The sequence below is a fragment of the Bombus vosnesenskii genome, unplaced genomic scaffold, assembly GCF_011952255.1.
Source record: "Bombus vosnesenskii isolate JDL3184/JDL3185 unplaced genomic scaffold, Bvos_JDL3184-5_v1.1 scf7180000013319, whole genome shotgun sequence".
NCBI lineage: Eukaryota > Metazoa > Arthropoda > Insecta > Hymenoptera > Apidae > Bombus > Bombus vosnesenskii.
Window position 1 is genome coordinate 1,141,994 of NW_022882964.1, and position 15,853 is coordinate 1,157,846.

The 15,853-nt window shown below is 29.5% G+C and overlaps 1 protein-coding gene across 2 annotated transcripts; it reads right to left on the reverse strand.

The window, feature by feature from the left end:
- Positions 1–2: 2 nt before the first annotated feature.
- LOC117235666 (sialin-like) lies at positions 3–15,806 on the reverse strand. Of its 2 annotated transcripts, none has more exons than XM_033497921.1 (11): positions 15,378–15,806; positions 13,777–14,116; positions 6,084–6,286; positions 4,529–4,659; positions 4,305–4,410; positions 3,587–3,671; positions 3,296–3,516; positions 3,078–3,224; positions 2,870–3,002; positions 2,550–2,791; positions 3–2,412 (listed from the first exon to the last, which is right to left on the reverse strand). In XM_033497921.1, the coding sequence occupies exons 2-11, from the start codon at positions 13,799–13,801 to the stop codon at positions 2,182–2,184; spliced, it is 1,524 nt and encodes a 507-aa protein (XP_033353812.1). In that variant the 5' UTR covers positions 13,802–14,116; positions 15,378–15,806; the 3' UTR covers positions 3–2,181. The 2 variants fall into 2 exon arrangements, with proteins under 2 accessions (XP_033353812.1, XP_033353813.1); XM_033497922.1 differs by having other exon boundaries at positions 15,458–15,797.
- Between the last annotated feature and the right edge of the window lie 47 nt (positions 15,807–15,853).

A 15,853-nucleotide genomic window follows, 5' to 3' on the forward strand; every position in this document is an offset into this window, starting at 1 on the left:
TAACACTTTTAGAATGTTTATTTGACAAAAATAAATGCGCATACACTATTATTAAAGTATCCTCAGGGCAAGCTATGCACATCACAATGCAACTATATACATATAATATAATATATTCAGTAATTGCATTATATTGTAACATAAACCTAACATAAAGATAATTACACAAATTACGTATAGCTATATCTTGTATATGATTTTTAAATTAATTATAATGAAATACATACATGTGTAAAAAGATCTATTTCTGTAATTTTTGCATATCGCACATTGTAGATTATATATAAATTAAATATATTATAAATATATTATATTGCTCATGCTATGTTTTTTTGTATAAAGTCAAGTCATATATACTTCTGCATATTGATATTGGGAGTTCCCATGGTGATATCATATTCATTCTTATATTTACAACTGTACATTTTATATATGTGGTTTTATAAACAATATTTATAATGTGTGTGTTATAAGCGCTTGGGAACAGTGCTGAATGCAAGGCTAAGAAAGTGAATAGAGAGAAGCAGAATCTTGAGAGAGAATCAAGCGGCTTTTCCAACGAAAACAGGAACGAGGGATCATATCTTCGTACTCAACGCGTTGATAAACAATAAACTGAAGAGGAAAAAGATGTGCATAAGATGAGATAAGCATTTTTATACATAAGAAGAATATACATGTATATAAAAGAACGGTAAATATAGTCAACTCGTAGTAGAGACTAACGGAAGAATTCTTAACATCAAGTTTAATCTATTTATAAATGATCAATAGAAGAGAAAACATCGACGAGAAACGGGAAAAGAATGTTGGTACGATAAATGCAAGAAGAGTAGAGGAAGAGAAATCAGAGATGTTAAAAGATCTCAATATTAAGGTTTGCGAATATATCGATGATGTATGAAAAGGTGAGGTACAGGAAGCGGCGGATAGATGGGGAGGACGACCAACCGAATAGGATCAATGTGAATGATATTAAGTTCACAAACAAGTAGATACATAAATGGTTTAGGAATAATATATAGTGTACGTGACATAACAAGTTGTACGTTAGTATTAACAAAATTTCATTCATGTAATGCATTCAAAACGCTGGAAGTACTATTAAGATTATGATACTGTTGTATTCACGATAAGTATATACTATGACTTACATTGAAACTAATTCGATTTGGCACGAAATTAAGAAACGTAGTCGAGAGTATTTCTTAAGTTTTAATAGATAGTCTAGTATGATGTTTGGATATTTTATTAATGTAAAAAATCTAATATTTTTAACTATTTCTGCATTTAAAATGACATCACTTTTGGGATAATTAGGATATAAAATTATTTACTGTACACTCAGGACAGAGAGCTTTGTACTTTTCATATATCATTAATTCGTTACAATAAGTTAAAGACGCAATGTTGAAACAACGAAGTCAAATAATCGCTAGTTAGTCACTTTTTTCTAAGGAATTAGCCATGATATGAGACAAGCGAGAATATCTTCTGGCAAAACAACTCGTGAGGAACGCATGGCACCTATCCTTAGAAGCTCCGAATCGTACGAATATTTGAACAATTAGCCATTTTTCTTGCTACAAGTGACTGCAAGTACTTAGTCCTTAATATTTTTAACTAATAATTTACCTCAATTTCGGAAGAATCAACTCCTTTAACTAATTACAGTAGAAATTCTTGAAAGGTATTCATATAAACGTATAATGTTCCAGAAAATATTAGCATCGCTAATATATTACAAAGATTTGTAATATAAATTGACGATATCATATATAAGTAGATAATGCTATATAAATTTTTCACATACATATATGCATATGAATCACATTAAATTGTATAGTTTTAATACGCTTATTGTTAAGATTTATATTATAAGCATTTATTTGGTCAAGTATGCATACTTTTAATGTATTATTAGAGCAGTGAAGGAATAATCGAGTATTTTACAAAATGTTAGTAATAATATAATAAAAAATGATTAAAAGAGAGATCGACAAATTGACAAGCAAATGACAGCGTATTGATTACTAATAATTGCTGACCTATCCCTTTCAGAAAACGTAATATTCGTACTGCTTATGAAATGATCAGACATATTAATGCAGTTTATGTTGAATTAAATAAATTAATAAAAATGAATATAGTATTATCTTCTTTAAAGATACAATTTTTTAATTATAATGATGCTTTATATTCATTGTCTTCTTCTTCTTCTTCCACACGTGATTCTTTAGTCGGTATTTCAGTCATTCGTGTTTCTTCATCAGGAATCGTCTGTACTTTCTGCTGACTTAAATCATTCCATGGTTGAATTTCTGCTGAACCAAATAACCAAAAGAGTACTGTTGCAGATGTAAAAACTGCTGATGAAATCCAGAACATAACACGCCATTCTTCTACTCCATTCTATTAACAAGAAATAGTAAATAAAAAATTTTATATTCAGAATTTAGATTTAAATTTAGAAATTTTCTTAATTGTTCAAATATAACTTGTTCGATTATAATGGAGTATTAAAAATTTTATACTTGATTAATCCATACCCTTTCATTTGTTAAAACGCCAATAACTGGTGGAATAATAAATCCAGCAAAACTGCCAAAAGTATTCATAATACCATACAAAGAACCAGCAAAATTCGGTGCAAGATCTTGATGATTTTGTAAACTGGTCTGGCATGCAGCTCCATTAAAAGTTAGTGCTACTATTAACATAACGATTGCAGTTACTGCATCACAACCAACGTACGTCATTATAATCAAAGCAAATGCAGGACCCATATGTGCTATTAAACAAGAAATTTTATTTATTTATCGTTATCAAATAAAATTTATCAAACCAATTTCCATTTAAATTTACTTACAGAAAATCATAAATATTTTTCTAATCCATTTTAAAGTAAGAATATTTTTCTTTCGAACATAATCACCAGCTGCAGCAAACAATACACCAGCGCCAAGTCTTGCTATGTAAGGTAATCCTGTAATTGACCCTCCCTAGATATAATTAAATTAACTTTAGTTTAGGTTATATAAATTCATTTTAAACAATACATAAACAAGACAGTGTACCGATTTCATATTAAAACCAAGAACTTCCAATGTATACTTTGGTCCGTTTGTAGCGATGAAGTATATACCCCACATGTTTGCAAAATGAGCCCATAACAGAACTATGAACGGTACTGATGTAGCAACAGCTCTCACTGGTAATTTTACCTATAGTTCGACATTAATATTTAATTATATATATATAATTAAATGTATATAGCGCTAATATTTATACTTACTTTCTGTTTAGAGACAGAAGTACCTATTTGTTCTTTGATGTGAGCTTTTTCACTTTCTGTGATATTTGGATGAAGATCAGGGGTATCATATATAAGAAGAACCCATAAAGCATAAAAAATCAGTATAAGAACACTCGTAACATAATATGCAGCTTTCCAACCAAAAGCACTAATTATTTGGCCACATAATGTAAACGTGACTACAGTTCCAAAAGGTCCACCTAAAAAACGATATCTCAAATTATATTATGTTCGATTTATTACTTTTGTATTTAATTTTTATGTAAATACCTTGCATTGTCCATACAAATATACCCTTCTCGCTAGGAGGAACCCATCTTGCAATCATTGCATGAAGAGCAGGATAAACAGCTGCCTATGAATTTAGTTTAATAGTAAAAATTTATCTTGATTACATTATCGCACGTTATTAACAATAATAAACACACAATGAAGTCCTTTATGATCAGCTAAATATACAAAGGATATATCACCTAAAATATCTTTGCTACAATTAAAATTTCATAAAAAATGTTTTCTACAAAAATTCCATAGTTTTATAGAAACCAGTGTATATTAAACGTAGCTCTAATCGGTTAGTAGAGTTAATAAGATGTAAACTCTGTTTTTTTTTTAGATAGAAAACTGTCTAGACTGCCTATCTAATAATAGCCAGTCTTCAGTCATCAAAACACGTATGAACAAAATTTTCTGTCTAGTTTAGATTTCTAAATTATTGATATATCCATTACTCATACAACACAAAGCCGTTTTATTTACGTAATATTTGTGTAGTGAATAGACGTTCACAAGACGTCGATAATCGTACTGTTTTGTATTGTAGCAGACTTTTCAAAGATATAACTCGACGCCTTAAAAGCGTCTTTAAGATGTCCAAGTCTAAAAATTTTATGTACGCTTCTATAGAACTATCTTATTTAGTAAGAAATTTAATGGAAATGGAAAAACAATAATTTATAAATGATAAATAATTTAGTGAGTGACTTACTCCAAAGAAGCCCATCAAAAAACGAAGTGCAAACACTAAACCATAATGTATACCAGAAGCCCAAGGCATCAAAAGGTTTAGTACTGCAGGTATCAACGTTGCAAATCTATATTAAAAGGTTATACAAGAAATAGGTAAAATACATGTAAAGGATTATAAAATGTAATGCGAAATAATAAGGTATACATACATATATCGTACATATAATTGGAAACTATACTTACGCTACTACTTTCGAACCTCCATATCTTTCAGCTAAAAGACCAGCAGGTACACTTGCTGGGATAACTCCGTAAAAATAGCCAGAAAGTAAAAGACCTTGTATATGCTGATTCCACTCAAATCGTTCGCCATACTGTAAGATGAAAATGTGGTATTGATCTAATGTATAGCAAATAACAAACAATTTAATGAAATTATCGTTACATTCTTATTTTACGAAATTTTAATTGGTAGTTAGTAATTCTAAACAAAAGTATTACACAAAACAAAAATAAACATTTCTAAACAAAAATACACATATTAAACACAATTAATCCTAAAACTAACAGTTTATAACAACGGAAATAATCTTCTATAGATGCAATCCCTTACGCTTTACACTTTACACCGTTACTCTATCCATGATAATATCTTTACTTTTTTACGCACTTCCTACTAGTGCAATTCATTCATTTACACCCAATCAACATAATATGAAAAACATTTAGGACCAAACATAGTTAGTCTCTTTATTTTATCGTTCAATATTAGATCTTTTCTTCGTTATTTTAGCACCCTGTGTCTTAGAGTTCGATGATCTTTTGTATTTTTATTGAATTATGCATAGAAAATTTCATATTTGTGTTCATACCTTTTTGAAAAATTATAACAAGATCGTAGATACATGTACGAATCCTAATTTGCGCGAAGGCATTTGTGTGTTGACATTTATGTAAAGTGTGGTATAAGACTCTCTAAAACTAAACCTAACTATTTGAATTTCTTTGAAAAATTAGAAGAACTAGTTTATTAAATGATGCGTGAAAAAGATTTTAAAAAGATTGTAGTTGATCGGAATCGAGAAAAAGACGCTAAAGGTCATCTTTTACACCTTTTTTATCTGAGCCTGTAATAAAAATTTAAACAATACGTTTTGTACATTTATGTCAGCTATATATATATACTGAAAGTTTTATCGGGATCGGCTAACATTACTGTGAGTTGCGAACGGTTAAAAACGTTGGAAATGTTGAAAATTTATATCTTTCAATGGTTGTTGCTTGTTTTTGCCTCAAGCGATTTCTATGTGCACGCGTAAAATGATCGATTTCCATTCTTTGAATTTTCATAGGAAGTCAACACTTTGATAAAACATAATTAATTGGCTATAAAGATGTTATTGCATATGACTCAAGAAAGCAGTTTGTAATAGTAATGTTTACCACAAACACATCCATAAAAAAAAGAAGATGTATCTAATTGTTTGTGTAAACAAAACACAATCGCTAACGGGTGCATAGATAAAATTAAATTTTCCATGCTTTTAATGTTGATAACAAGAAAAAACTGCACAAGATATATTCAGTAAATCTAAAACGTCTTCAAGTTTAGTTTACTCGACGATGAAGCAGAAAAAATGATTCTACTTATATCTGAATCTTTGGTAATAACGTACTGTGTATATCATGCGCTTCTCGTATAAAATAATTTGTCATACAATGCACGATATAAAAGCTGTGTTCTGGCTGCGGAATATGCTAAATATTTTGTTGCATGTGTAATTAAAAAAATACTTACGTCTGGAAGTATAGTAGGTTTATAAGTACTGTTACTGCTATTAGTGACGATGGGGGCAGAACATGCTGGACCACTTGCTCCACTTTTACTAGTTGCATTTACCATAGCAACAATGGTAATCGACAAATTTGTACGAATCATGTATGAAAACATACAAGCTAAAAACATCATCGCGCCTAGAATCGCTCTCCTCGGTATTCTGTCTGAAATATATGTACATATGTATATTTTGTTTGATAAGAACGTCAGAGTTAGAAAATTTTATTTACAATTTAAAGGTTATGTTTAAGAATCAAAGGAACATTGATACTGTAGTTAATATTTAACAAGTTTTAACACAGTACGAACTACAATGGAATTTCTATTCAGGCTGCTTAGTATTTTCAGTATATAATAATCAGATAACTATATTATTATTAATTGAGATATACAGAATGTTGCATATAACTCGAGCACCTTGAATATCTCATTTATTATGAATGATAAAAAGAAAACATCAGAAGAAAACAATGATGACAGACATGATATTTTTTTAAGGTCGTATTTCTTCTAGATTTTACGATCGTCGATGTTTCTTTCTTTACAAATAGGACTATATGTATGCTTTTATCGTTACAGCGTTATAGCTCAGATTAAGACCAATCCAGTGACCTATACTACTACGTCTTCGCGTGATCTTGATTCTCAATTCTTGACGTTCAACACGATCTTCATTTCTCAATCTACACATGGGCTGTGGAAAGGTTTGTTTCCAGAAAGTGAAAAGTAGTTTCTCCGTTTTTCATTTGATCGATATGCAGATGTCTATCTGAGCTTAGAAAGAGATAGTAATTCGTAGAATTATGATCAGAAAAAGCAGAAGAATATACAGGGTGGTTGGTGGTACAAGCAGAAAGGGGGTGATTCTACGCGAAAAAAGAAGTCGAAAATATAGAATACAAATTTTTCGTTCGAGGCTTTGTTTTCGAGAAAATCGACTTTGAATTTTCGCTCGGTACGCGTGCACTTTATCGCGTCTCGTTATAACGGATCTCACTGTAGATCGTTGTCTCGATGGAAAAATTAAAAAAAAAAATTTTCATTCTATATTTTCGACTTTAAGTTAGTAACTTGCTAAATAAATGGAAAAGATGACTAGCTTAATTTTTTTTTAATTTTTTCATCGAAACAACGATCTGCAGTGAGATCCGTTATAACGTGCCGCACGCGTACCGAGCGAAAATTCAAAATCGATTTTCTCGAAAACAAAGCCTCGAACGAAAAATTTGTATTCGATATTTTCGACTTCTTTTTTCGCGTAGAATCACCCCCTTTTCGCTTGCACCACCAGTTACCAACCACCCTGTATAAGAAGTTTCTACTCAAAATCTGGCTGAGCAACGTGTACAATATGCGACCTTGCAGTATCACGTAGATAGGAACAAGGATGTCGTCTTCATCATTCTGGCTCATTAATATCACTGGCTGTTTTCTTAGAAAGACTTTGCGATTACAGTAGGCGATGTAAGTACGTAAAATATCCGCAGCAATAATTTTAGTAATAATTCGTCATATACGTTATCTTTTGACGCCTAAACGGTCATTACATTGTTAACAATTCACAAATAAGAAATATTGGACAGGTTTTTTAACTTCCAAAGTAGTAACGTACGTATATAAAGACGATATTTATAAGCTGGTTTCCCTTGAGAGAAATTGCGAATGTCACTACTTTGACGAATAAAACGTTTTCCTTCAGAAAGCAACGCAAGAGGTTCATCAGTCTCTTAGTAATATACGCCGACAAACATGACGAGAGTCACGTAGTTCTTTGAAGTATTATATAAAAACAAGGATAAAACCTGATGCGAAATCAAAGAGACGCTAGAATGGAATTACATACTTAGGTGCAAACAAACTTGATATTAACGAGGAGATGGCAGGGGGAACGAAACTTTTGCAAAGACTTTGTGAAATATCGAGATGTCAACAAGATGAAATAAAGAAAATTTCGAAATGAATTCAGTTCGTAGTTAAGGAGTTGGTCGAAGGTTATAAAATACACAGATAAATTCGGCACGAATTGGAAAAGTGCCAAGAAGGTTAGAAACATACGAATATAAAAACCAGGCAGCTATAAGAATCGGACGAACTTGATTCAACAATCAGGTTATAGGGTCGTGGACAAACCTCGCGTAAAATCATCTTCGGTAATTTGCGAAAGAACTTGATGCGGAATCAAAGCGTATCGCAAGGATAGTTAGGTTTCGTAATCCTAAGAAGTTGATTGAAACTCGAGTAGTTTCAGCTTTAATCTTCTTTCCATTGCGTCAAATTCGAATGAATATTAATAAAATGATGAGTCTTTGAAATTTGACAATTTTTCAATAGTATTCTAGTAACGCGATAAATTTCTTCAGTAGCATACGTTCTTTAAGGTCGTAGTTGAGTCATATCTCTGTTTCTAATTGCCGTTCAATTGATTGGTGTCAAGCTCGCATCATTGCTCGAGGTATAAACAAGAGCGATTTTTAAAAGCGACAAGAAAATATTGTTCGCATGTAGCAAGATAGTACAGGAGGGAACACTGTCATCAAAAGATAAGAGATTAATCTTACATATCAGCAAATTCCAGTCATAATAAGAAACAAATTATTGAACAAGCTGAAGTTTACAATCCTATTCTATTTTTTATACGAATTTGTAGCTTCCAATATTTTTTTTTTTCATAGTGCGTGACATCTAAAAAGGCAAGAAGATAAAAATGAATATTGAAGATCAAACATTGAAACGAGATTTCTTGCAAGTTTTCTTTTGTCTTTTACAGGAGTTTGGAAGTATTTTAAAAAATAGAATCAAATTTTGTAGAATTGAATACCTACATATGTGGTATTTACGTGCAATACACGACAAATAAGAAGTTTGCAGCATCAAAAGAAAAAATGCTGGATTTTAGACAACATATTATACGAGAATACTTAAAATATTATAATCTGGAAAACCTTCGGTAATTAATAATCTGTTTATATAGAAAATTTATATATATTTAAAATACCTTAGAAGTGCATATTACGGAAGTAGGGAAAGTTTCTACATAAAAGGAAGTATGTACCGTTTACTAATCGGAAATAGGAAATTGCCACGGTTCCTTGCAATTCATCAAGTTAATTTCATCGTGATTAAAGCAAGTAATTAAATCATCTATTTCGAGTGGAACACCATGTGTAATGATATTAATAACTTCCATGTACATGTACGAAGTATTTCGCTCATCCTTGTTCGCTTACATACTTTCGCTATTTTGGCAACACGAAGGAGCGTTACGAAGAATAAAATATTTGCTTTTATATAAGATGCATTGCAAGCAATAAAGTTTGTCATTCAACATCATTCCTTTTCATAATTAGTTATCACTGAAATCCGAAATTAATTATAACACATTTACTTTCACGTCTAAGTGAAAGAAATGAATGGGATTTATATATATAATATAGTATACACAATTGTGTAAATATATCTATTTTAGAAGGTGGTGAAACGATTAAGTTTGCGATTTTACACCTTTATAACGCGGAAAAGCGTACAAAGAAAATTTCAATGTATATGAATCATATTAAATTTGATATTTATTGATAGTATGAACTAGTTATTTATTTATTGTTCAAAGATACGTGGAAATTAATAATAAATGTACATCTCCTAAATTACATATTTTCATACCGACATAAGCTTCAAAACTACTTTTCCATCGTATAAAACGATTTTCGTTGTCTACGATCATTTGAAGGCTGATATGCTAATTATGCGCCGGTGATTATGAAAATGGCTGTGTCATTTATTTTTCGTTTCGAGATATTTAAAGCGCTCCGTTCGAAGCATAAACTGGATTCTATTTAACCACGCAACAATCAACTCAATCCAATGGTTCAATATCTATTACCTTGCAAAGATGATTTTAGATTATTGTAATCTAAATAGACTTAGGCCACTTTCAGAATCACCGGTACATACCTAATATAGATTTTGTCTTCTTTATAAATGACAATAATACGATAATAAAATAATATTATTGTTAAAGCATTTCGATGATTGTACGAATTTGAAAAAGATAACCTTGGAGATAAAAACGTTCTATCGCGATATTATTCGAGTAAAATCAAACATCTTCTTCCTGTAGATGTTCTTATGCTGCCAGAAATAACGAAAATGCGAAGGTCAACAATAATAATAAATAACGGATGAAACAAAAATATCAATTTGTTTACTACGTAAAAAGACAACGGTACGTTATAGCATTTGATAAAAGTCTTAAGTTACGTATGTATATATTTATGTATATATATACAATAATACACAACGATTATTTTTAAAGTACGTTTTCCATGTCCACGTTCTATAGCGTTGATTCTAGACGTTAAAACGATGAGAAAAATTCATATAAATAAATTAAAGCTGCCATAGGTCAATAAATCAACCGACGAACTTTTTCTTTTTTGTTTCGCTCGCTCTGAGCCAAATAAATGAAATTTTAATGATAATCAGTAATGGTGGAAATTCTGTCGTCATTGTTTCTTCAAAAAGAGAGAGAAACACAAAGAATGAGTAAAGTTGAAAGAAAGTCCGTCAGCTGAATCATTTTAATCACAACTGTCAGTATATCTACATATCTCTAACGTAAAACTAAATTGATTATGACTTGAAAAATAATATTTACGTGCACGAATATTCATTGTCTTGATGTATAGAATCGATCCTACAATTAACTTCCACATACTTTGGGACACCATGTATATTGTGAAATTATTAAAACATGACAAATACAGTGCAATTAACGATACATAACGTTGCTCATTGACGACAACCGTATTTGTATGATTCATAGTTTGGTCAACTAGTCATTTACATATTTTATTTAACATTATTTACGATCGTAGATAATGTAATAAAAGCATCAAAACGAATTTCAAGATATAGTAATAGTAATTTAAATAATAATAACATACATGTTGTAACTTACTAGCAGAATTGACATATGTTATCAAACTTAATGTTGCGAGTATATTACATAATTACTTATCTATGTATATAATTGCCTTTATTTTCTTTTTCTTATCTCTATCGTTTGACTTTATTTTCATAGACATATTCAAAAATGTCGTCAATACTATATGCATCTATGCATATCGTAAGTAAATTTCAATTAGGTTCGGTTAAGTTTAGGTACGATTCATGCCAAATTTCATATTATATCATCATTAACAGACATTGGGAATATTTCAGCCACGATAAAATGATCTGCAATTACATATTCGATTATCAAAGTACGAAGCTATGTATAGAGTTGTTTACGAGTACATACACCGTAGAATATTTGCTTTCTTTGCATTAAACACGTTCTATATTTTGGGTGTACGCATTAGTGTCCGCCCTAACGTAATTTATTCTATGATCCGCTGAGTTCTTTATTTAAATTCTTATAAAATTTCCAACAATAGGAAATTCTATTATTTATGGCGTGGTATTGCGTTTGATCCATTTGTGGATGGCTTGAAGCAAGGTTGTAGACGTTCTATTAAGAAATGACTCAACAAACAAATATTTACTCAAACGTTCGATATCCATTCGACTGAAAATTTATGCTCCCATAATAACTCGTCTTATGTTATATTTTCGTTTTTTCAAACCTGACACAGATCTAACCCAAATCTACCTCCAACATATCCCAAACATATCTCAATCCTATTTGAAATCTCACAAGTATGATATATGTTATTCAAAATATATCCTTGCATACGTGTACATATCTGTGAAGTTAAAGTTGAATGACGTACAGATGTATAATCCTAATGACATATCTCAGGGTGATATCAATGAGGATTTTTTTTTTTTTTTTAGATAATTATCCAATCTATAAATTAGTAACGCTTAGATTTAAATTATATCAAGACAACAGCTATGGCAATTATTTTTAATTTCACGATGGCGAAACTAATTTAAGAACTAAAAAAATTAATTAGCTTAATTAGATTATTAAAATGTTAATTGTTATAACACTTCTGATATATTCAAGAACAAAGTTTTTCTTCAATAACTTAATTTATAAAATTTTGTAAATATACATATCAATAGTATTACAAATATATGAGTTGAAAGGTAAAGAAAATATTTTTGAACAAGTCCTATGTATAAAAGAAAATTATTGATTTGCAATAAAACTCTAACTCTGCACATAGAAAATAATGGACAGTGCATTATTTGCGTTACGTGTTATAAAAGATGAAAATTTCACTTAATAAAATACAAAATACGATCAGCTTCTCTGTATAAAAATAATGTTATCATTAACGCTTGTTTAGTTCTCTGCTGAACGGTAACAAATACATATTGTGCACATTGAATTCACTAAAATAATATCTATTGCATAACATAATTGTTATATAATTATGTACGTACGTATGTTTCTACATTGTTACAAATTAACCGACTGTAACAATCAGTGTACGATAAATTTATGATTAATGATTTATTTTGATAAAAAAATACCATACTTTCAGATTACATATTCTTATTTGAATAAGAGAAAGAAATTAAGAACTTTGTTCGGAATTAAGTGAAGTAATCAAAGATGAAATAAAAAATAATTATTATTATTATTTTAAATAAAGAATAAAATAATAAAAGATTAATGAAAAGCCAGTACTTTCTTTCTCGAAAAAATGTAATTTCGTACATCAAAATTTAATTTTTCCTAAAAGTGCCTTTAGCACGGCCATATGCTTTTACATGTCAGTGTAAGAGTTAAGAAATCCATTTTCTAACAATACTACATAGTTAATTATTATTTAATAACATTCTTTTCAATGTTTATTTTACAGTCTAATTATTATTCTATGAATTGTATTTTCACATTATGTTATATGCACAAAGAAGAAGCAAGATATAATAATAGTGACCTTTTTTAAATATAAACAAAAGGTTATATAATATTTGGTTATATACAGGGTGTCCACGTTCACGCTATTAGTTCTCAGCGTTCTTCTGTAAGTGTGGGAAAAAATACAAGAGGAGAAGAATAAATTACATATTTGCGATAATATACTTTTCACAAGTGTAAAAATGTATACGCATTTCACAGTAACATAAGCGAGGTAGTTTCAAGAATATTTTAAGATTAGTTTCAATTTTGCAGAATTTATTACATGTAGAACAAAGAAAACATAAATAGGAAAGTACTGCGTTACATCTTTCCTTATTTTTCATGACACTCTACAAAATTAAATTTAAAATATATTACTATAATACTATTTTAAACTAACCAGTTTTCGACTATGTTACATCAATACTTTTTTTCGTAGAACGTTGAGAGAATTCAGTGTATGCAAAAAGATATACGTAAAAAAAAATATGTAGTTCACTTTGAATCGTTTATCTTTTTCCTTTCGTTTTTTTTCTCATATTTATCGTTTATCGCTGCGAACTAATAGCGTGAGCACCCTGTATATAAACTTTATGTAATATGTATATATATACATATACAATTAATTGTTTATTATGTAAATACGAAAATAAATTGATCAATCTTATTGAAAAATCCATGAAAAATTAAATCGGCAAGAGAATAACAAGAAATACGAATAAACATTTGCAATGTACAAGACTGTGAAATTTGAAGAGTTTTAGATTCTTAAGAATTTTAAGATTGCAAAGTACTTACCATTAACCTTCCGGAATAGACCCATATTGTTTGTAGAATTGGTCACTGGTATACGAACGACAGCACGATGTTTTGAATTATTTAAATTATAAACCGTATCTATATTTGAAATTGACGGTTATTAATAATGCTTTTAATCGCTATCAATAACAATTTTGTAATAGCAGGCAAGAAATTTTCGCGTCAAGTTACTCTGGAGGATATCATCAGGATTTAATCAACTTTGTAAACTATTGGTTCACTCGCATTACATCATGTTCACGCAAATGTCAGATATTAGTAATAGCGATTCTTTTCACTCTTCTTCTGGACTTCGAAATCATACGTTTTCACGGAGATGCTGAAAAAAAAACACCACTATCACTACATCTGAATTCTATATTTAATCATAATGGAATTACTCGGAGTTATGTAATATTACATATTATATGTAGAGAAACTAAGTTTGAAAACAAACGCAGAGAATATTTAAATACGCCGCCAAATACGTATATCTGTATGTAATCTGATTAGCAAGATTGACACGAAGATAATCTACAATGTACATATATTTTATTATTTTTATACTATTGATAAAGTTAATATCACTTGAATTCAGTGAATTATATGACATTAATGTTGTAATTGTCATATTATATATATATATATATTACATTAAATGTGTACTTTCAAGCATTTGATAAAGTTATTTAACTAAATATATAAGAAACTGAAACATTTACTAGAAATTCATCGGATACTATAATAGATTATATTATTGTATTATTATCTACTGATCCTTTAAATGTAAGAATATTGCATGTTAATTAAAAAAGAAAGCTATGAATAATACACGAAAGTGAAATTTAATGGCTTTAAAAGCTGAAATTAAAAACTAATTAAACTAACATATGATATTATTGTAACTCGATTTTAAACGAAATCTTATGAAATTACAAGTTCGTAAAAATTTTACTTTTTTACGTCACATAAGATTAACTAGTTGTTTGAATTGGAATTCAAATTTTTTAAATGTTGCAAGTTATTATTTTCTAACATGTATTTTCCAATTTTATTCTTGACTAATATATCTATCTAATCTAACGAATCTATCTCTATATTTTTATTTCGCACGATGCCACATAGTGCATTAGTCTAATAATTAAGAAGGGCAGCATACGATTATCTGAACAATATATATATTATTCTGTTCGCATATTGTTCTGTTTCTGTATTGCATCATATTTATGTACTTTGTTGGAATAGGATTATGGGATTGTATGTACATTGTAGATATATTACATATTCCAAAAACATTGAATAATGTACGAATGGTACAATAAATATAATTATAATTACAATATGCTATAATTAAAAAATTTGTTAAATATTTCGAATTTTAAAACAAGTCAATATTATATGTTGATTAATTGATAAAAATGTAATTTTGTGTAAATATTGAATTAGAATTAAAGTAGAATATAATTTTTAACATTCTAGTATATTAAAATACATTAAAAAATTCATATTTTCATTATATCCTTAATATTCAATATATTCAAATAATAATAAAATTCGAATAAATATTAACATCAAATAACAAAATAAATAATTGCACTTACAACTAGTGTAAATCACGAGTATCATCAACTTACATACATCACGCGTTTCATTTGTTGCATGATGGCACAATGAGACTAACCTATTTCAGTCGTATCTTTTCTAAGATCGTAAAACGCACAATAATATCCCGCCAATTTGTCGATCAATATTCACAAAACTATGTTACTCTTTGTCGATACGATTTTTCATATTAAAATAAAAAATTGCTATCCGTTTAATTTATTCCCATACACACATAATAAACCTTGTATAAAGAATTGTAATATTTATTTTACTAATATTGTTAAATCACAATGAAACGCAACACTACACGCCGATCAAAGGAACTGTTACACATACGCCATGGCAAACGTGACTACGTGACTGAAAGACAGTCAGTTACTCCCGTCGTCGTCACTAATTCTTACTGAACGGCGAGACGCTACCTTTTTTTAGTCCCCAATTCGCGCTTCTTTTCTCCTACCACAGTCACCTG

Bases quoted from the DNA above. Each gene is read 5' to 3' on its own strand.
- LOC117235666 (XM_033497921.1), bottom strand. From the start codon at position 13,801: ATGGGTCTATTCCGGAAGGTTAATG. The intron at 3,225-3,295 runs GTAAGTATAAAT...GTCGAACTATAG, and splicing joins CTTCTGTCTCTAAACAGAAA to GTAAAATTACCAGTGAGAGC. The intron at 2,413-2,549 runs GTATGGATTAAT...TCTTGTTAATAG, and splicing joins GCGTTTTAACAAATGAAAGG to AATGGAGTAGAAGAATGGCG.